This window comes from Populus euphratica, unplaced genomic scaffold (assembly GCF_000495115.2).
Source record: "Populus euphratica unplaced genomic scaffold, PopEup_1.0 scaffold6.1, whole genome shotgun sequence".
Classification (NCBI taxonomy): domain Eukaryota; kingdom Viridiplantae; phylum Streptophyta; class Magnoliopsida; order Malpighiales; family Salicaceae; genus Populus; species Populus euphratica.
Genome location: NW_011499849.1, coordinates 1,103,505 through 1,124,910, shown reverse-complemented (window position 1 = coordinate 1,124,910; position 21,406 = coordinate 1,103,505). Strand labels below are relative to the sequence as shown.

The following is a 21,406-nucleotide window of genomic DNA, read 5'->3' as shown; positions in this document are numbered from 1 at the left end:
TTATATTTATTAAAATATCAAATTATTCATTAATTAACTTTATTATAACCGCAAAAAATAGTGAAAATATGAAAAGCACTTGGACATCAATTAAAGTATTTTTGCTTATAAGATAAATGAGTTATTTTATTGTGCTTTTAAAAAATAAAAAAACCCTCATCACTTAAATAATTTTTTTTCTTTTAAGATATATTTATTTATTTTATTATGCTTTAAAAATATAAAAAAAATCTAAATATCCTCAATATAACTAATAAAACTTGTGAAAAAGATTATATTAGCAATGGATTGTCAAATGATTTTGTTTGGAAATCACAAATTAATTATTACATTGTCTCAATTAATTTATAGGGTAATGAGTCTCCAATGAAACCTTGATGCGCATTAATTATAATATAATTCTTACATGTCATTCATTGCCTTAATGAAAAATAAATAGTCAGGGGTTGGATTTGACCATTTTCTTTGTTTTTTGGCCTATCTGAAAAAAATTATTATAATTTTTTATTTGAATTTGAATTTTTTTTAATTATTATACATCCAAAATGAAGTTTATAATATTAATAATAAATTGTTAATGAAAATTCAATTCAAAATATTCTTTTTATTCTTTTATTGATATATTATACTAATAAAAAATTATTCAAAAAAATTACTATAATTTTTTATTTGAATTTGAATTTTTTTTAATTATTATGCATCTAAAATAAAATTTATAACATTAATAATAAATTGTTCATGAAAATTCAAAATATTTTTTTAAATATTTTTTATTAATATAATATATAAATAATTTTTTTATTAATAATGAAATTTATCAATTCAAAATATTTTTTTATTCTTAATATTTTTAATATAATTTTATCATATTTATGGTTTTTTAAACTTTTAATCTTACATAAAATATAGATATATTATTTTAATATTTTTTAAATTACTTAAACAATTATAATTTTTTTAAAAGAGAATTCACGATTTCAATTAAAAATAATTAAACAATTATAATTTTTTTTTTTAAAGAGAATTCACGATTTCAATTAAAAATTTAGAGTTCGCTAAAATAAACATAATATATTTTAATAAAAAAATTTATCTTGAAAAATAAAATTTAAAATAGTTGAATTGACAGGTTTAATAATATTGTCTAACAATTTCATAAAAACTAAATATATTTTATTTTTGTAGATTTGCAAAAATTTTGATCCACCATTGGAGTGCGAATCTATAAACTGAATAAGACACAAATCGAGACATAAAAAAAGAAACAAACAATCAGATAGAAAGAAAAAGAAAGGTAGTTTGACATGAATACGGGCTCTGAATCTTTAATTACCTCTGTGAATAATCATCGTCTAGGACTTCTCGAGGGCACTGTCGTCATTAAGAACCTCCAAACTCCCTTTCAGCCCCTAACCTCCGGCTATTTTTCTCTCTCCACTGTGCACTCCCCCCCCGTCTAGTGCGTGTCTCCACGCTCTCAACGACTCGCTCTCTCCTCCTCCTCCTTCCCCCTCCTCCTTCTTTGTTTTCTCCGTTTTTCCCATCTACGTGTTCTGTATTTTTTGACATCCTCTTTCTCTCTGAAACCCTAAATTAGGGTTTTAATAAAATTCGGCTTAATGGAATTGAATCTCTCCAGTTCCTAATATGTAATTGAAATATAACAATACATAATGATTGAAAAATCCAAGAAGAACAAAAAGGGAGTAATCAGTGAAGAAGATGTTTCCACTCTCTTACAAAGGTAAGAACCTTTTTCTTTTCTGTTTTTATTTAATTTTTATTTTTGGGTAATTAAAATTTGGGTTTTTTTTTTTTTTAGGTATACTGCGACGACACTCCTAGCGTTGCTGCAAGAAGTGGCTCAATTTGATGGAGCGAAAATTGATTGGAATGCGTTAGTTAAAAAGACCAGCACTGGAATTTCTAATGCAAGGGAGTATCGAATGCTATGGAGACATTTAGCATATCGACACGTTTTACCTGAGAAATTCGATGATGGAGCTCACCCTCTGGTTTGCTCTGCCTCTTTGCCTGAAAAACTCAATGCCGCCTCTCTTTTTTTTTTCTTCTTTTATTTGGATTTGAATTTCTTTTTTCCAGGATGATGATGATAGTGATTTAGAATCTGAACTGGAAGCTTTTCCTAGTGTTACTAGTGAAGCCTCGACCGAGGCTGCAGCTTGTGTTAAGGTGGGCTTCTATCCCACTACTATGATGGTGATTGTTCCTATATACTATGTGTGATACAATCTGTTGTTGTTTGTTTAATCCTTGTATAAATTTCGAGTTTTGGAGATTTTATGTAAGATTTCTAGTTCAGAAACTCATTTCAAGAGTTGAATGTGTCAAAAAGAAAAAAGGACGTATTAGTTTTAAATTTTCCGTTGTCAACTACTCGCATAGAGATAAAGGTTTGAAACGTGTCAAGTTAATTATAGTTTCCAAACAAATGTAATGATATTCAAAGGGGCAAGGGCATTGTAAAAACAAGATGGTTTCCAGGAAACTACAGTGACCAAATAATAGAGCTTGAGGTGCAACTTTTTTATGTTTTAATCATTTAATGGACGACTCCTTAAATTTCGAGTTTTGGAGATTTTATATAAAGTTTCTAGTTCAGAAACTCATTTCAAGAGTTGAATGTATCAGAAAGAAAAAGGACAAATTAGTTTTAAATTTTCTGTTGTCAACTGCTCGCATACAGATAAAGGGTTGAAACGTGTCAAGTTAATTATAGTTTCCAAACAAATGTAATGATGTTCAAATGGGCAAGGGCATTGTAAAAACAAGATGGTTTCCAGGAGACTACTGTGACCACATGATAGAGCTTGAGGTGCAAATTTTTTATGTTTTAATCATTTAATGGACTCCTTATCTTTGAGATATTCCAAGAAGGCAAAACATGCTTGAATAATTTGTTTTATTTGATTCCTCTTCATTTTCTATGTCCAGTTACCTTATTGATGAGAATGGTTGTTTTGGTTAGGTATTAATAGCATCTGGTTTACCAAGTGATTCAGCTCACCCAAACAACACAACTGTTGAGGCTCCCTTAACTATAAACATACCTAATGGCCGGTCGCTTAGAGCTACATCAGAAAATTCGCAATCTGATGCGATGCAGGGGGTGAACATTAGAGTTCCAGTTTCTGTGCAGAAACTGTCTCTGCCTGCAGTGACACCTTGTCCTGCTTCTGAAGTATATGATGCAAATGGATCAGGTACTGGCACATTTCCTCCAAGAAGGAAAAGGAAACCCTGGTCAGAAGCTGAGGACATGGAACTGATTGCTGCTGTGCACAAATTGGGCGAGGGGAATTGGGCAAGCATTGTAAGAGGTGAATTCAAGGGTGATAGAACTGCTTCCCAGCTGTCTCAGGTTGTTTTCCATGCATCAAGTGCTATTAAATTATCATCCTTTCTCATTCTTTTTCATGCTTACTGTAGTTAGATTCTCAGGCTTTAATAGTTCAGTAAGAAACACATAGGGTTGATGCTTAGTCATCTAAACTCTCTTTGCTTTTGATGTTCCATTCTACCCCTGCAATTTGTTGGTTTCAATTGCCATGTATAACATGGTCAAATCATTGCTTTGGAGATTGCTTTATGTAGGTCGTGGCTTGATCGTTCATGGAAATGGTTGTTGTATATCTTTTTCTTACCACGGACTCTAAGGGATCTAGTTGTTAGCAGTTCATTTGCAATGGCACATATATTTGTTGGTAGTGCTATGAGGGTCATCCCTTCAGATATTGCTGCGAGTGCTGTTAACCGTGGCTTGTCCACAAACACAGATGTATTCTTCATAAAAATGTTTTAAGATTATAAAGCATTGAAACATATTGTTGAAAATGTAAAGGAAAATCACTGAGAATTAAAGGAGAACATGGCTAGACTTGATTAGTTCTGATATCTTGATTCTTTGCAAATAAAATAAGAACTTCATATAGGATTAGCATGCATCTAAAGTTCCATTTCAACATTTGTGTTGCACTTCTCTGATGATGTTGGAGTTAGTTTTTTTTTTCTTTTTTCACACACTGGAGCAATTTGTTAACCATATCATCAAAAAGGAAATATATTGTTGAAAATGTAAATAACATGAATAAGTGAGAATTAAGGGAGGATATAGCTAATCCTGATTAGTTTTGCTATCTTGATTTTTTGCAAATACAAGGAGGACCGCATGTAGGATTAGTATTTGCTATCTTGAATTTTCGCAAATACAATGAGGACTCCATGTAGGATTAGTATTCATCCTAATCCTACAGAACAGAACCTCAAGCAATTGTTTTAGCTGTATGATCCAGATTTGGTTCCATTGGCATTGTTATTTAATTACTGCCGTGGAAAGCAATCCGTTGTCATCTAGTCCGGTCAGGATGTCTGGGTTCTCCCAGTTTTTCCCGGGTTCAAATCCCGGCAACGGATTTCTTTATTTTTTCAATAAATTCCGATCTGTTCACATTTTTGGCCATTGTTCTTTCCTTGTCTATTGGTCTGCTATGTTCATGTGGATTTAGATTCCATGAATTGCTGGTTTGTTTTTTAACTGTAAGGGTTCCATATAGGATTTTTTTCCCTTTGCTTTTCTCCTCCTAATTACCATAGCTTATACAAGCAGAGGTGGGCCATTATTCGGAAGCGGCATGGGAACTTGAATGTGGGAACCGTTTCCAGTGCCCCTCAACTCTCTGAGACACAGCGTGCAGCACGCGATGCAGTGAAAATGGCCCTCGATCCTCATCCAGCAGCCAAAAGTTTAATTGCAAGTTCTGGTAAATTATCCTTTGCATCTCTTACTGTTTTTAAATTATTTAGGTGTGTTCTAGCATACAATCTTTCTAGGAATTTGTCTAAATGTAATAAACAGCTCAACTGCCTTTAAAGCACAATGGTAGTTTGTAGTTTGCTCTCTATGCATGTAGTTCACATGGTTTCAGCACTTGTGTGTGTGAGATTCTTACAATTATTCTTTTAACTTGGAGCAGCTGGGACAACTTCTACCAAAACCCCCAATAATTGTGTGCCTCCTACCATCACTGCAGAAGCTTCTCCTGCCCAACATCAATCTCAACAACGTACCATGATGACAAAATCATCTTCAATATGGCCAGTGGGACCTGCAGCAAAATCTCAAGTAATGTTGGCAAAAGCATCAGAAAAATCTATTCTGAGTTCTGATCCTGTGAGAGCTGCTGCAGTTGCTGCTGGGGCTCGCATTGCTACCCAATCAGATGCTGCTTCACTGTTAAAGGCTGCTCAGGCAAAGAATGCTGTCCATATCATGCCCACAGGCAGTTCTTCAATCAAATCATCCATGACTGGTGGTATTTCTACCCACTTAGATGTCAATCCCAATACTCGATTTATCTCCAGTGGCATGGCAACTGCACCAACTACCACACGTCCAGCTGCAAGTGGTCCATGCCCTGGTTTGCCCAAAGCTACTTCACCACCCCCTCAGATGAAAGCTTCTTCATCAACAGCTCAGCATGCACAATCCACCCCTGTCACATCATTCAATGCGCAATATGAACAGACTAATTCTGTTTTGGCCAAAACCACTGTTCTGCCACCTCAGATGAAACCTTCTTCAATGACAACTCAGAATACACAATCCACCCCTATCACATCATTGAGTACGCCATCTGAACAAACTAATGCTGAAAGTTCGCCAAAGCAAGGCATTGTAACCATTAAGGATACAAAAGCTTTTGGGTCGCTAGAAGTGGCAAATGGCCAAGTTCAAAAGGATGGAGCTCATGTCTCTGTAAAGGAACCAAGTGAGCATGTTCAGGAAGTTAAAACAGCTTTGACAAACCAAGAAGCAGAGTTGAAAAGTCAAGTAGCTGCTTTGGAGAGTTCTAATGGTTCACCAAAATTGATAATGAATGAAAATGGCCTGGTAAATGTCACTGGCAACCAGGTTCACGGAAGTCAAAATGCAGATGATAACAAGATGACTTGTTCACCTATCAAGGAAGCTGAAAATCAATCTGCAGTTCAGGGGAATGATGAGAATCAAAGTGTAAGTGAGAGGCAAGCAGATTTGCCTAGCTCAGTAAGCAATGAATCCTGCGTAAAAGTGGATAGTATAAGCAGAACAGAAGCCAGCGATGGAATGATGGACGGATAGGGTCAGAGTATTGGATGCAAAGTAGCAGAAGACACTTTCCTTTTTCTGTTTGGTCTCTCTATTTGTATTTTAAACGAGATAGAAATTGTGTAAATTGGTTACAGTTTTGGAAAGTAATGACTCAGTCCGTCTTTTTCATGATGTAATTCTTCATGCTCGCCTGGTTTGATAGATCATGCTGCCGTAGATGGATCTGAACACTAATGTCATTGACAAAAAAATGAAAAATAAAAAATCACATTCTTATAGATTAAAATTTTTACAGTGTGTTTAAGAAGTAACTAGTCATGTTTTATTAATTATTTTTTAAATTTATTTAGAAAAAAACAGATACAATTAAGAAATTTTAGATAAAGACCTTGTGAGGAATGGATTTTATTTATTTATTTATTTTTTATTCGTCTGTATTTTTTTGCGTGCAATTAGAGAGTAACTAATAAGAAAGATATTTTTGTGCGTGTAAATGTGGGTTTCATCTTGAGACTTCGAATTTTTTATTTATTTTAAATTAATATGATTTTAATATTTTTGAATTATATTGATACGTTGATATCAAAAAAAAAAATTAAAAATAAAAATATTGATACGTTGATATAAATAAAAAAAATTAAAAATAAAAAAAATATTATTAATATATATTTTAACACAAAATATTATTTAAAAAGCAACCTCAATTACAATTTTTTTCCCTACACCTGATATATAAATCCATCGACTCTGATTTTTTTTGGGGTAAATCATTGGCTTTATGATTTGAAACCTGAAGTTTTCCTTGTAAATTGCAAATAAGAAACATCTCAGCCTATAAGCTGTGTAAGAACTGTTTGATTCATGTGTCACTGACTAATCTTTCATCTTTCCCGTACATGCTAGTTGGATTGTTGCAGCCAGAAATGCAGTGTGATCTGCATTTTCTGCAAAACCGATGTCAGAAGAAAACCTCCTGTGGTTGGAAGGCATGGCAATTGGATAAATTAAAAATCTTAATTGATAAGTTGGGGTGGATTTAGCTTCTGCTGATCCCTTTTTCACTGTCTTGATCTAGAGAAATTCAAACAATGGGCAACAATATAGGGCTGAGGTAAAGAGAGGATCCGTAGTGTTGCTCAGTAAAAATATTTTGATTAGTTACTTAAATTTTACCCAGTGGGTCAGAAAAATTAACAAGGAACTCGTAGTGTTGCTTCAAGTTCTATTTGAAGCATCTAATACTACGACAGGCAAGCCAAATGAAAAACGAAAGGAAAATGGAAAAGGAACAATCCAATCTTCAGTGGTGTTGTGGGGGTTTTCCATCCTCGAACATACTATATTGTTTCTGCAGTGCAGGGCTTGCGCATGAGAAGATTGACTGCTTTTGTCCCTTAAGTTTCTTTAACTTGACACCAAACAAGAAAGAGCGCAAGGGGATTCTAGCTTTGTGTGATGAACTCCTACTTTTAGATGCTGAAATCCCGAGCTCCTCGTCCAGTCTTGTGAGTAACCTTTCAACTTCAACCTTGAGTCCTCTCACACGATCCAGACCAGTTTGTAGCTCATCTGCAACCTTGTTGCTTTCCTGTTTCATGTTGAGAATCTCACCTTGAAACTTAGCTGCTTGATATTCACTGAGCTCAGCCTCTTCTTCTTTGGAACTTGGATTGGAAACTCCCAACAGCTCATCTTGAATATTGCATAAAGATGCATGTCTAGCATGCATTTCATCTTTCATAACCGAATTGTTCTCCAGCCATAATGTTAGTTCAGTTTGTATTTCTCTCAAATGTGTGAATATTGGCCGAGTCTCTGAGATGATATATTGACTCTTATCATTGCCGTCTCGCCTTGTTTTATCTCTTACTTTTGATAGCTCCACCTTTAAGTCATGGACTGAAGTTTGAAACTTTCGTATCTGATGCAAAGTGGTGCTAAACCTCAACCAGAACTCCAGATTTTCCTCCAGCAGTCCATCAATATCTGAACGTATCTTTTCTTCTACAGCTGAAGGAACATGGGGTGAATTTGCTCGTTTCATCTTGATCACGTTGCTAACCTCTTTCTCAGAGTACCTTCTATTACCTCCAGATACAGCTAATTCACCAATTCTTCCTCTGGCTTCCACATGATGTTCGTGCTCTGAGTCAAAAACTGGCCGCGGAGGTGAACTTCGAGATGAAAGATTTGAATCCAGGAAGCTAGCTGCTTGTGTCATAAGGTCGGGAGAACCTTCTGCATGTGAGTACTTATATTTTGTCGAATCACCATCATTATTTTCTTTGAGATTTTGTTGGTGAGAGCTCATTTCACGCAAAGATTGGATCTCTTCATCCCTCAGGGCAAGAGCATTCTTTAATTCCCTAATCTGCAATGCCAATTCAAAGAAACCGTCCCGATTTTTCTTCTCAACGTCACCGAGCTTCTTTCTTACTTCAGTATAATTCCGGAGGACCAAAGTATACTCTTCCAGCAGTAGCTTTTCCCTGTCATCTAACCCACTCGCCAACAACTGCCTCCAGTTGGGTTGATCCTCTTCATCTATTCCCAGTTCCTCTAGCCGAGCAGCAACATCATTTTCTTCCTCATGCAAATCTTTCTGATCATGTGTTGTGACATGATCATCAGTTATGGCAGTGAGCTTTTGGTTTGGTCCAGATTCCTCTGCTTTGATAGAACTATTGACAGCAGGAACATCATCTTTCCTCCCTTCCTTTTCCATTTCCATAGGCTTCGATACAAATGCATCATTGAAAGAAGCCAGATGCTCTTCTTGTTCTTCGACCCCCCTGCCCGCTTTGACATCAACAGCAGCTCCTGATTCTTGGATTGATTCTTCTTTCTCAACTTCCTTGTCTGGTTTCACTGTTTGTAACTTCACCGACAAATGATCAATGGCACAACTTGCTTCAGTTAAACGTGTTAGAAGGTTTTTGTTTTGATCTTTGATGTTTTCGTTGAGGCATTTCACTCTACGCAACTCCTCTTCCAACTCTCTTAGCTTGTTGCTCATTTTCTCTGAATTTTCCATCAGAGTCGCCTTATCCTCTTCTAGAGTCTTGATGTGTGTCTGGAGCCCATCTGAATCAGATTTTAGTCTGTTTACCAGAGCATCTTGAGAAGAGACTGCAGTTTCCAAATTCACAACCTTCTCAACTAGTTCATCAATTCTGTCAGCCAGTTGCATCACAGTGTGGGATGATTTTAAATCTGCTTCCAGCTCACCTTTAATCTTCTCTCGCAGCAAATTCGTATCACTTGGATCTATATCTTCTGATTCAGCCTCCTGTTCATCAGCAGGCTCCAGCAGATCTGATTGGTCAGAAAGAAACTCACCTTTAAGGGCTACGTACTTCTGCTGGACTTCCTTAATCCTTCGGTTCTCTACTATAGCCTCTTCAGCTGATAGCTCCCGTTTCTCTTGCAACTTAACCAAAGTATCCTTACATGATTTTAGAGCAGTGGCAGCCATCAAAGTTCGGGCTTCATTATCATCAATAACACTGCTGATACCAAACTCATCTTGTAAACCGCTGATTGTCACTTGCATTTCAGTTATCTGATTTTCAATCCCCCCGCACTTAGCTTGACATCGTTCAGATACGCTTTGTACAAACTCCTTCTCCGTTTGTAGTGCCAAAATTTCTTTCTGAAGCTTATCAGTTTTCTCTACAGCCTCTTCTCGGCTAAGGCCTGAACCTGGAGGCACATTGGCTTTAGCAGAGCTAGCAGTTCTATTTAGCTGCTGCCCCTTTCTGGACAATAAAATTGTTCGGCTTCTGAAATCTTTCTTTGGCATGCTGGGTACCTTTGGAATATTTGCTTTGGAGACCTTGTGTGCTTCGTTGGGATCATCAGATTCGAATATTGTGGGATCACTTTCTTCAAAATCATCATCATCCATGGCAAACTGAACTTGTTCTGGGAAGACAGTGGCAATGGTGCGGTTGGCACTTTGCAGCTCTTTTGACAGATGATCGAATCTCTCGGCCAATGCTCGATATGCCCGGTAAGAGTCTTCCACAATGTTTATAAGTTCTGGCCTCCTTCTGTAGTACATCTCAGCTCTTTGAGCGAAGGAGTCCCCAGAGTTTTCAATGATTTTAAGCATGTTATGAACCTTTTCCTCCATATCTGTCATATCAAAAGTGTGTTAAACTAAATCAAAAGCAAAAGAAAGAAGAGCCATAAATGTCAGTAAATAACAGACTTGAATATTCTTATACAACCATAGTCTAAGCTAGACATATTTGAAAATGTTATCTCTGTCATTTTCCTGGTTTCTTGCTTTGTTATAATTTGCTTCACATGTTTTGTGAAAAAAACGGAGAATTGGTAAGTAAATGCACGATTAATCTTAAACAATGTGGGATCATCGGAAGCAGAATTGATTTCGATCTCTTCGTTTGTATAATAAACAGAGTTAGTTAGTTGCCAATGAGCATGTAAAATAATCAAAAACACAACACACACAAACACACACACATATTCTGAATGAATGAAGCCTTTCCCTTGTGTGACCTTGCAAATCTCCAAACGGACAACTTAAAGGAACCTGGCATGTTGTTGCGGACAATTGACCAATAAGAAGACAGGACTAGTTATACACCAATCTAGATTCTAGATCACCGAAATAGACCATACAGAAGACCATTAATTCTTAGAAACATATACAGATGAATCAAAGAAGACAAAAGCACCCACCTTGGAGGTTTTCTTCCAGCCATTTTGAATGTTTTGTCCTGATGTGGCTTGCCCACCACCATGAATATGCATTGCTTGCTGCTCTCTGCAGCATTGTACCTGCCTTTTCCCTCCCTCAAAATGCAAAAGAGATTCAACGCATTCGTGTTAAGATATTGATGAAAATAATTGTCAAAGAAGACGAGAAAGAAGATTTTGCCGATAGATAAACACAGCTTTTGCCTAGAGGGTCTCTAATGAGCAGCGGGGGAGGATATTTAGGGCCAAATTTTGTGCCTTTGACAGCCTCAACATCGATAGGGGCTCTTCGATGGATGCGGCCATGTTGAAGGATCCTTGATTTGGCAGGTTAGTTTCCTAGAATAGAGGGGGGCATGTTCCCTTTCTTTGATTGCTAGTTGCTTGACAGGATTTTTGCTGCTTATTTTCGTTGTTTTGTTACATGGGCATTCACGGCATGGTCTGTTAGGCTTAGAAATGGACTCTCAACTTATTTTTTCAAGAAGTTCGACTATTTATAAAAAGTAGTGGCTCTTCAATTTGTTAAAACTGCACAAACTGTTTGTGCTTATCTTCTTCGTCTTCTTCTTCTATTTTTGGAAAAATGCCCATCTTCTTTCAATCAACCGAAAGTTGACACACACAGTGCCTCTCTGTTTTTCTGGTTAAAATTGCTAACCGATTTCTGTTGTTTCAGCATTTACTCCAAATATGAAAATAGAAGAACAAGTATAAATCAATTCTGTCGGCCAATAAAATAACGCTGTGGTACGGTACGGTATTGTTATGTTTTTAAAACAAAATAACGTTAAGATATGTTTCGGTCCAAAACACGATCTCTTTCTGTAATTTACCATGTGGCACGGGCAAGCAGACAGACTACAGGCGTTTATAGTACCACTTAGGACGTGACTTGCTGTCTGTTGCTTTTCCAGTAACTAAGAAAAACACTTCAACAAAATCAAAACTCCACCAGGAATTTATAGCGAGGAGTTAATTATAATTTACTGCCTATAGTTCAGAAAAACAAATCAATCTGTCCCGAAAATTATATTATATATGATCACTAAATATGCTAATATTTTTCCATTTCATGTTGTTTTGTTTTTATTACTTAAGAAATAGAAGGGGGGAGAGAGATTTGACAATAGAGGAAAGGTTTTTTTTCTACCAAGAGTCAAGAAATTTTTATTATTGAAGAAATTGATTGGTTTAATATGAACTACACAGGGACTAGGGGACAATTAACACGGATAAAGGGAAATGTGCCACAGGCTATCACCGTACAAATTACGAGTCCGAACAGTTTAAGCAGACACAAGTTGCGAGAGATAGCGAGAGGGGATTCGATCACTATACAATATGTACACAATTCCTGCAATTATTTACATAGTTTTTACAGTAGAATATGAAGCATGAACCTGCTTCTGTATGCGCAGCCATATTTACATCAAAGAATTAAAAGCACGCGCAACAAAACGCTCTCTCCCTGTCGTCTCTTATTTTTTTCTAGCTGAGGTATCTGCCATCCCACAGTAATCTCCTAAATCGGGGACAGTGACGAGGAATGGCAGCTGCAGGGGAAAACTCCTTCACGGTCAAGAAATGATTAGAAGCCAAAAAAACCCGCCACTTTCAGCATATATTAGTACTAGCTAGGATAAGAAGAACATCAGCAATCTTCTTCTACTGGCAAGCAATAAACCCGACCAGCTGCACTCTTTTTTTCTTCTTTTTTTGCTTTTTGCCTTTTTTTTTTCTTTTTCTTTCAAGTCCTCCCATATATATGTACAATATTTTCTCGTTAAACAGAAGGATGGGTTCTGCCAGAAGATTCAGCAGTTACAGAAGTATAGCACAATGAACAGTAAAGTGAAATCATTAGCAGCACTAAATGTCAGATGTTCTGGACGGATGAAAGCCACTGTTCCATGTATTTCTTGCTCTCTGCACATTGAAGTTAAATAAAGTTAAGAACTCAGCACAGAGAAACAATCACATTTTAAGACAGGTTGAAAGAGAAAAAATACATTTTGCTTCCACCAACCACTTAGATGCATATATTTGCAATCAATATGACATCACAAAAGGGATTAAACAGCAAAAAGCCAGTAAGCATAGATAAACAAGAAATAGGAGTGGAGTTTAGAACTCGTTTCTTTTTTTAAAATTTCATCAGCTGCGCTCAAATTGTGATCATTCAATAGTTCAGCTGATGCAAATTGTAAAACATATCTTAAAGGTAATTGCAAAACATTTCTCAAAGATAGATAAATGTAAATCACAACCTTGTTGGAAAGAGGAAAAGGGAAACAGAAGGTAACTCCTAAACACCTAAATAATGTAGGAGATATTGTTGTGCATTGATCATGTATGGAATTCAAATAACCATCCTTTTATGCAGCGACAAGCTACCAAAGTAACCAACCAGTAAGGGACAAAATGAAACATTAGTGTGAAATAATTCAGATTGCTGTCGAGGCTCTCAAACATAGAAAATATGTTAGATGTTTCTCCTTTTTAAACCTCTTAATGTCTAATAAATTATGGATAGATTATAGCCCATGCCACAAAGATTATTGTTAATAGCTATAACAAATTGCATTCCATGTAGAAGTAAAGGCTCTCTTAGGCAATCACATTCTTCGTGTAACTTAGTTAAGATTGCCTGCATACAGAAGAAGTTGAATGACTTTCCTTGCCACATCACAGTAATCATTTTTTGTTTTTAATGATTTCATAATAGCTTGTTCATTTATCATTGAAAGGAGAGCTGACAAGTCAGGTAGCAGAAACAGTTCTAAAGACTTCAACACCCTTTACACCATGGTTATTGCAATAATAATTGCGTGATAATCTACCTAGTGAACTGTTAATCAACACAGCATAAGGAAACCTACACCAATGGAAGAGGAAAATAGAAGATTTTGTAGAAGCAACCAAAATATAAAAAGAACTTTGGAAGAGCAATGGCTCTTACCATCTGGAATGTTAACAATAGCACCAAACAGATTGTTCTTTTTAACCTCAAAGGCATTATCTTGAACACGGCCATAACATGGGACCAGCACAGCAAAACTGTTGTCCGTATCATCATCACTCTGGAATTCAGGTCCATGAGGCTCTAACCACCCAATGGAATAATCCGAATCATCAGACTCTGACCCTGAAACACAGCCACCATCAGATGGCACAAGAACAACATCATATTCCCTATCAATTTTCCGCTCTTCCCGGCTGTGCCATTTTCTCTTAACCCTTCTAGAGGAGGATGCCACATTAGTTTGAACCAAAGGAAATTTCAGAGTATCCGACGATTCCCATAAATCCGAGTCAGGTCTCGCATTTAAAGAAGACCCGTTTGAAATTCTGGGTTCCTGATGCTTTCCACTCCATAACCACCATGAAAGATTGGTAAATGCCACAGCCATTAAATCAACAAAAAATCACCCTAGAAAACTGATCACAGAAATACTCAACAAACTGCAATTAATCCAAGGTCTGATGATTGAAGAGCGGAAACAGGCAAGACAACGAGTTCTTTACCCCTGTAAAAAGGAATCAACAATAAACAGTGTTAACACACAAAAATAGAGTAACTGACGTCGACAAACAAAAAGAAGTTAGCAACCTTATATGCAGCAACAAAACCAACTAGCTTTAAATGAAAAAAAAAAAAAAAAAAAAAAAAAAAAAAAAAAAAAAAAAAAAAAAAAAAAAAAAAAAAAAAAAAAAAAGCAATTGCCTTCCATGTTTTCCTTATGATTTTCACTTTCAAGATGAAACAACTTCGAAAAGGATGGATTTTTTTTCACATTTTTGTTCCATCCAAAATTTAACATCAAATAAAGAAAATCAAAGAATAAGAAAAGAAAAATTACAAGGCACAGGTTCAATGAACTATCGCTGATAAATACAATGAATTTTCATAAATTTAATGAATAAGAAAAGAAAAATTACAAGGCACGGATTCAATGAACTATCACTGGTCAATACAATAAATTCACATGTGAAAAATAAAGAATTTAATATCAAAATACAGAATCATTCAAAAGAAAATCTAAAAATAGAAAAGGACGTAATTGTACCAAAAATAGATCTCTCCCAAATCATACAAAGCGAGCAGAAAACAGATTTCTCAAGCTCACCAGATGCACGGGAACTCAATATTATTACTAAATAAATAAGAAATTTGAAAAATCAAAATATTCACTTTCTTTCGCGTTCTTGGCTGAATCAATCTCAGGATCATGAAACCGATCAATTGCTAAAAAAAGGCTATAGGTTCAAAAAATCAAGATCAGATTACAAGCGTAATGTAATGCGGATACCTTAAAAACAGGGAGTTCTGATTGTGTTTCCAGCTTGTATCCGAACAGATGAATGAGAAACCCTAGTTTCGATAGATTTGTCTCCTCTTTTTTAGATTAAGAGAAAGAACAAAAAAATTAAAGAAAGAAGAGACTGAGAGAATTGAGTTTTGGTTCTAATTGGAAAGTTATGACCAACTTACAAAACAAAACTAACTTGATTTGTTGTTCTCTGGAACCGGGTTTACTTTATCACATGAGCTTTGTTTTAAACGTGTGAACATCGGGGCTTTTAGTTGGACCGCCTATAGAATTAAGATTTGTAAAAAGAAATTAAGTGATATATATATATATATATATATATATTTCACATGGATAAGTAACCTAGCTGAGATTCTATAGGAATTAACAAAAAATAATAAATAAATAAATCTTGGATCAAAAAAATTATTTTTTGACGGAGAATAAAAATATTGTTGAAGGAAAAATGAGGAGGAGGATAAACGATGATTAGGTGAGGGGAGGTTGAGTGGTAGTGTGGATACGGGTGCAGGAGAGCAGGGCTGATTAAATGGTCTGGTCAGCGTTGTGGTGCTGGTGGGGTGGCTGCCGGGAAGAGAGGCCAGAGGAAAGGCGAAGGAAATAAGCAATGACGTGGCGTGGGAAATGACCATGGATTTGCGTGTCTTTGTGGCTCAAGTAACCGGTGTGTGCTAGACACTGTAGCTGTGGCTGTACATTACAAATATAATAAATAGTCATCAATCAAGCCACAGCCAGCTAGCAGATTGGTTAAAATTTAATTTAAAAAAACATATTAAATTTTTTTATATTGTTTTGATATATTAATATTAAAAATAAATTTAAAAAAATAAAAAATATTATTTTAATATATTTAAGTGAAAAATCAACTTCTAATTAGAGAGTTGTTAATTAAAGAATAAACTATATGCCTTGTAAGTTTTAAATTGCACATGGACTCCTTGAAAGTTTGGATTCTAATGGTTGGACGGAAGAATTTAAGGGCAAATCTTTGTGGTTTCTTTTTTCTTTCTGTCTCTAGCAGTGTGGGGTGCTTGATGAACAACCTCTTCATGGTGTAATTTCTTTATTTACTCAAATTAGCACCCCTCAGTCAATTAAAGCTGTGGAGGACCTTCTTCCTTTTCTTTTTTTGTCGTTTTGAAGGATTTATATATTTTTATTTTTTTATTCAAAAATATATTAAAATAATATTTTTTTATTTTTAAATTTTATTTTTAATATCATCCTACTCAAACAATTTAAAAATACCTAAAAACAACAACTAACTTGAGACCACAAAAAATCAAAAATATTTGAAAAGATGCTGGACCATGATACCAAAAGCAAAAGATGGTGCAGAAAAGGTATCAATAATGCGCAACTCTGCATGTTCTCATATTTCCTTGGTTTTTCCTAAATATCATGATGGCCATGGGCTTCAAAAGGGCATCAATTGTAGCTATCGTCATACAGTTCATCCACAACCCTGAAGATAAGGGAAAAACTCACGTATGGCAGTCTCTCCTCCTTCAACCTGCAAGGGGGAGGTCCACAGATTCTCTCGTCGGAACCACATGTTCTTGTGATCATGACTTGTTTCCATTCACCTCTTGGTTTAATCAACCTGAGAAGGACTTGCATGCTATATCGATCAACCAACAACTGGCACACATGGCGGTTTGTCGTCGTCACAACGACTTTGCAATTTCCAGAAGCTAGTCACTGATCATGTTATAATTATGCTACGATTTTTTCGTGCTGCATTTGCAAAACATACACAGAAGGCAGAGGGCATCTGTATCCATCTCTAATCAACCTGGAGGAGGGCCTACCAACTACCGAACCCCTTTGTTTTTGGCACTCAATTATTGTGGGATCTGATAATTAATTACTTGGTGGTCTTGGCTCCACACACACAAATAATAATAATAATAATAATATAGTAGTCTTTGGTTAATCTTCGATGCATTGGCTAGCGACTGTGCCAAGAATCAACGACATTGATGGTTCGGAGACTTTGATAAGGCGTGTCGGTCGAAGAGGATAAATCCATGATAGTTAAGAGATCGTTTTGCAATTTTGTTGCTAGAATCACTCGAAACATTTTGGCACTTTGCACTCAACGTTCACTCAAGAAATTGCTTTCACCTTACATGCATATACACCTTGACAAGTGTTGGGTTTTTTCTTTTCTTCCTTCAAAGAAACGAAACTAAGTCTCATGTCATTTGAAACAAGTTAGCACTTAGAATTCATTAAAAAGAAAAGAAAAAAAAAGTGCTATTATATATTATTAGTTTTTATCTGCGTGCTCCGCTCATATATTATACCTTGACAAGTGTGCGGTTGCTCTTGAATTATCCCATTTCCTTTAGTCCTATAATAAATCAAATGGAAATCGGAAATCGACATGGATGTAAGAGAGGAACACAAACAAGAGCTCCAATTATTGGACTGTCGGCCTAGCAGTAAGAGCCAGCCTTTTGGGTGAAGCCGATCTGACTTTCTCATTAGCCTAGACCAGGATTGGTCGGACTTTGCAGCTGTCACCTCAGTACAGCTCTCCGACAAGCCCAGAGTGAGATGGGATTTAGAGGGCCCATGCTAACCGATTTACTAGTCTATGAGGCCCAAGTCCTCCTCTTCCTAGTCCTCTCCGCCTAAACCCCCAAAACGGGCAAAACCGCACGCACGCACGCACGCACAGAGAAGAGTGGCGATTCCTCAAAACCTCAATTCACTTAGCCGTCTCTGCAATGGAATCACAACTACTCTCCACTTCACCTTCTACTTTCCACTTCCCCTCACCAAAGACCCTCTTCTCTAACAAAACCACACACAGAAACTCAAACTTTTCTTCCTTTACGTCCAAAAGAAAACTAGCGATCCAGGCTCAATTCATGGAGAAAGAGAACAAGTTGTGGGGAGGTAGATTCGAACAGACCGTGACTGATAAAGTAGAGAAATTCACCGAGTCAATCTCGTTTGACAAGGAGTTGTACAAGCATGACATTATGGGCAGCAAAGCTCATGCCTCCATGCTCGCAAAACAGGTCCCTTCTTGCTCTTGCATTGACAGTTTCTTGATTTCTTTCTTTAAGCAAGTGAATTGGGCTATTAAGCTTGTTATGCTTCTTTGTTTTTTGCAGGGGTTGATGAGCGAGAGTGATAAAGACAGTATTTTGAAAGGGCTTGATGAGATACAACGAAAGATTGAGGCTGGTGAGTTTGAGTGGAGGGAAGACAGGGAAGATGTGCATATGAATATTGAGGCAACGCTTACTGAGATGATTGGTGAACCTGCCAAGAAACTGCATACAGCGAGGAGTAGGAATGATCAAGTTTTGACTGATTTTAAACTGTGGTGTCGTGATGCTATTGATAGAATCGCTGCATCTATAAAAAATTTACAGGTTGCATTGGTGAAATTGGCTTTGAATAATGAAGGGCTCATTGTTCCAGGTTACACACATTTGCAAAGAGCGCAGCCTGTTTTGTTGCCGCATCTGCTCTTAGCCTATGTCGAACAGGTTTGATTGCCTTGTTGTTGTTGGTTGGTGGGGAACATTTTTGAATCTTTATGTCTATAAGAACCAGAACTCACTTGTGGGGTGCTTGCTGTGTTAACTGACGAGAACATTGAGACTTGCATGCTTGATCTGTCTACTATTAAAAAGCTTCAATTGGAAACTTTAGTAGTTACATTAAATATTGATTTGATGGTTGGTTTAGAATTTTAGGTGATTTTTTGGACATTTTAAATGATTGGTTTCTCTGGCAATGGTCAGAGATGGTGTTGTTACTGACCAAAACAGCCTTCTTTTTTCTTCTTTTTTTTTTCCTTTTCCCTGTAAATCAGTCTTGGTGCCTTCATAAGAATGAACACTGACTACAATTTTTTCTTGTAGCTTGAACGTGATGCTGGTCGCTTACTTGATTGTAAACTGAGGATGAATTCCTGCCCCCTGGGTGCATGTGCATTGGCTGGCACCGGTTTACCAATCGATAGGTTTATGACTTCTGAAGCTTTAGGATTCACTGCTCCCATGAGGAATAGGTAAGCACACATGTCTTTGATATTTTTTATACTCTGGGGTGTCAATTGGGAAGAAAGATGGTGATTGTCAGCTGACTACATAGTTGTCGTCAAGGCCATTTATATTGGTTTTTGACTGGCCCATTCAAGAATCTGGTCATTATTTCTTTCTCGTACATTATGAATTATATCTTTTTCTGTTTGTTGACGGCTGTGTGATGGCTTCCCTGGCTTATCTTCGTGATGACAAATTGCAAGATTTTGCCAAACATTGGAACCTTTTTCAATTTTATTTCTAGATTCTTTCTCAATTACTGTAATATTAGTCTTATGCTGTGTAGATAACTCCTTTTTTGAAGCAGCACTTTCATGCTTTCTGCTCTAGGTAAGATGTCAATTTTTGGCTCCTGAAAATGGGGCATGTAGGACCATCTGTGTGTGTTCTTATCTACTCTTTTATCTCTTATTTGCTTTTGAATTTCCCTCCCTTCTTGATACCTGGCTTCCTTGAGTAGTTGGTTATGTTTAATTTTTTTATCTAGCATTGATGCAGTTTCAGACCGAGATTTTATCATGGAGTTTCTTTCTGCTAATTCCATCACAGCAATTCATCTTTCTCGATTGGGTGAGGAATGGGTGTTGTGGGCCACGGAGGAGTTTGGATTTTTAACACCAAGTGATTCTGTTTCAACTGGAAGTAGTATTATGCCTCAAAAGAAAAACCCAGATCCCATGGAACTTGTCCGAGGAAAATCTGCTAGGGTCATAGGAGACCTGGTCACTCTTCTCACATTGTGCAAAGGGCTTCCACTTGCTTATAATCGTGATTTGCAGGTAGGCTCTTTTATAGATTTATTGGGTATCGATATAATAACATTTTTGGGGTGCCTCTTTATTATATCATGGGATACCAGACCATCTGCAGTTGTAGAGAGAAATTTAGCCTTTTTGCTCTTGAAGTTGAGATCAAGTTTACCTTTGGAATTGTGCACGCTTATCATTGTTTGATTTATTATGCAGATGCATGCTTCCATGCTTATCCTGATATTCATCCTTCCCTTCTCTTCCATTGATCTTTTACCAGTATTCGGATTTTGAATATATATATAAATTTTTTTTCATGGGACAGGAAGACAAGGAACCTGTATTTGACAGTGTTAAGACAGTTGTAGGGATGCTCGAAGTGTCAGCAGAGTTTGCACAGAACATCACTTTTAATCAGGAGAGAATTCAAAAGTCTCTGCCAGCCGGCCATCTTGATGCCACAACACTTGCTGATTATCTTGTCAATAAGGCAAGTTATTGTTATTGATTGACTTCTTTTTGTCATTTAAAATAAGTTTGAATTTCTTCTACTTCCATGTTTTCATCATGATTATGAGGAATGCAGCTACCTAATGAAAGCAATTTAATTCTTGGTTCAATACCAATTTATTTCTAGGCTTCTAAATTCCTAGAGTCTCCGAATTTTTTCTTCTGCATCATATTTAATTCTTGGTTCAATACCAGAAGTGTGGTGGTTCCTAGTTGTTTTGACAATTCTCCATTCACATATTTTTTCTATTCATTCCAATCCTTTTCGCACAAATTGTTCAAATTTTCAACTGCCTTATATGTCTTCTTTTTCTTTTTTGTAGGGACTGCCTTTCAGAACAGCCCATGAAATAGTTGGAACATGTGTTCATTTATGTGTTTCAAGGAACTTGCGGCTTGAAGATCTAACTCTTGATGATCTGAAACGTATAAACCCCGCCTTTCACCAAGATGTATATGAGTATCTTGGAGTAGAAAATGCAGTTAATAAATTCTGCTCGTATGGTTCCACCGGGTCCGCTTGTGTTGCAAGTCAGCTAGATTATTGGGTTACTAAACTCGAGATTAGCAAAATCTGAACTTGATAATGAACGTTGCAGCAGATCCTAGATGGGGCACTTTGCAAGATAATTGAAGCCAATTTTCAGGACCAGGAAAATCATGCAGTGGGCATCAGAGTTTAGCAGTTATAAATCCGTTTAAGATGCCAATAACAAGTGGGAAAAACCATTTGGCTAAATTTTGTTACTTTTGCATTAGAATTTTGTCCAACCCGTTGCTTGTTGTATTAGAAGAGTACATGGCATGAATTGATGTGGTTTTCCCATTGTAGTATATCAGTTTTTAACTGCTTCTAAATTTGTTAATAAAGTTTGATCAGCGGAAACTTTCATTAGATAGTAG

At 36.4% G+C, this 21,406-nt stretch overlaps 4 protein-coding genes across 5 annotated transcripts; 2 read left to right on the top strand and 2 right to left on the bottom strand.

Moving 5' to 3' along the window:
- Positions 1–1,458: 1,458 nt before the first annotated feature.
- Positions 1,459–6,295, top strand: LOC105120448 (mucin-5AC-like). 2 transcript variants are annotated; one of them, XM_011018643.1, is made up of 6 exons: positions 1,459–1,744; positions 1,823–2,015; positions 2,104–2,193; positions 2,990–3,382; positions 4,628–4,781; positions 5,052–6,295. In XM_011018643.1, exons 1-6 carry the CDS (start codon positions 1,674–1,676, stop codon positions 6,140–6,142), a joined length of 1,992 nt encoding a protein of 663 aa, XP_011016945.1. In that variant the 5' UTR covers positions 1,459–1,673; the 3' UTR covers positions 6,143–6,295. The 2 variants fall into 2 exon arrangements, with proteins under 2 accessions (XP_011016945.1, XP_011016944.1); XM_011018642.1 differs by having other exon boundaries at positions 4,995–6,295.
- A 963-nt stretch (positions 6,296–7,258) lies between these two features.
- On the bottom strand, positions 7,259–11,386 carry LOC105120447 (spindle pole body component 110). The gene is made up of 2 exons (XM_011018641.1): positions 10,820–11,386; positions 7,259–10,249 (listed from the first exon to the last, which is right to left on the bottom strand). Exons 1-2 carry the CDS (start codon positions 10,911–10,913, stop codon positions 7,413–7,415), a joined length of 2,931 nt encoding a protein of 976 aa, XP_011016943.1. The 5' UTR covers positions 10,914–11,386; the 3' UTR covers positions 7,259–7,412.
- A 758-nt stretch (positions 11,387–12,144) lies between these two features.
- Positions 12,145–15,384, bottom strand: LOC105120446 (uncharacterized). The gene is made up of 3 exons (XM_011018638.1): positions 15,151–15,384; positions 13,800–14,367; positions 12,145–12,766 (listed from the first exon to the last, which is right to left on the bottom strand). Exons 2-3 carry the CDS (start codon positions 14,248–14,250, stop codon positions 12,717–12,719), a joined length of 501 nt encoding a protein of 166 aa, XP_011016940.1. The 5' UTR covers positions 14,251–14,367; positions 15,151–15,384; the 3' UTR covers positions 12,145–12,716.
- Positions 15,385–17,664: 2,280 nt separating this feature from the next.
- LOC105120445 (L-Aspartase-like family protein) lies at positions 17,665–21,398 on the top strand. The gene is made up of 6 exons (XM_011018637.1): positions 17,665–18,206; positions 18,303–18,683; positions 19,062–19,210; positions 19,732–20,023; positions 20,319–20,483; positions 20,827–21,398. The coding sequence occupies exons 1-6, from the start codon at positions 17,910–17,912 to the stop codon at positions 21,079–21,081; spliced, it is 1,539 nt and encodes a 512-aa protein (XP_011016939.1). The 5' UTR covers positions 17,665–17,909; the 3' UTR covers positions 21,082–21,398.
- The last annotated feature ends 8 nt before the right edge of the window (positions 21,399–21,406 follow it).

What these genes read in the sequence shown, in the direction of transcription:
- LOC105120448 (XM_011018642.1), top strand. Translation starts at nt 1,674, where the DNA reads ATGATTGAAAAATCCAAGAAGAACAAAAAGGGAGTAATCAGTGAAGAA. An exon ending in ATGATGGAGCTCACCCTCTG is followed by an intron (nt 2,016 to 2,103) that starts GTTTGCTCTGCC and finishes TCTTTTTTCCAG; the next exon opens with GATGATGATGATAGTGATTT. An exon ending in AGGCTGCAGCTTGTGTTAAG is followed by an intron (nt 2,194 to 2,989) that starts GTGGGCTTCTAT and finishes TGTTTTGGTTAG; the next exon opens with GTATTAATAGCATCTGGTTT.
- LOC105120447 (XM_011018641.1), bottom strand. Translation starts at nt 10,913, where the DNA reads ATGCTGCAGAGAGCAGCAAGCAATGCATATTCATGGTGGTGGGCAAGC. An exon ending in GCTGGAAGAAAACCTCCAAG is followed by an intron (nt 10,250 to 10,819) that starts GTGGGTGCTTTT and finishes TTGATATGACAG; the next exon opens with ATATGGAGGAAAAGGTTCAT.
- LOC105120446 (XM_011018638.1), bottom strand. Translation starts at nt 14,250, where the DNA reads ATGGCTGTGGCATTTACCAATCTTTCATGGTGGTTATGGAGTGGAAAG. An exon ending in TATTGTTAACATTCCAGATG is followed by an intron (nt 12,767 to 13,799) that starts GTAAGAGCCATT and finishes TTCAATGTGCAG; the next exon opens with AGAGCAAGAAATACATGGAA.
- LOC105120445 (XM_011018637.1), top strand. Translation starts at nt 17,910, where the DNA reads ATGGAATCACAACTACTCTCCACTTCACCTTCTACTTTCCACTTCCCC. An exon ending in CCTCCATGCTCGCAAAACAG is followed by an intron (nt 18,207 to 18,302) that starts GTCCCTTCTTGC and finishes TGTTTTTTGCAG; the next exon opens with GGGTTGATGAGCGAGAGTGA. An exon ending in ACTGCTCCCATGAGGAATAG is followed by an intron (nt 19,211 to 19,731) that starts GTAAGCACACAT and finishes TTTTTTATCTAG; the next exon opens with CATTGATGCAGTTTCAGACC.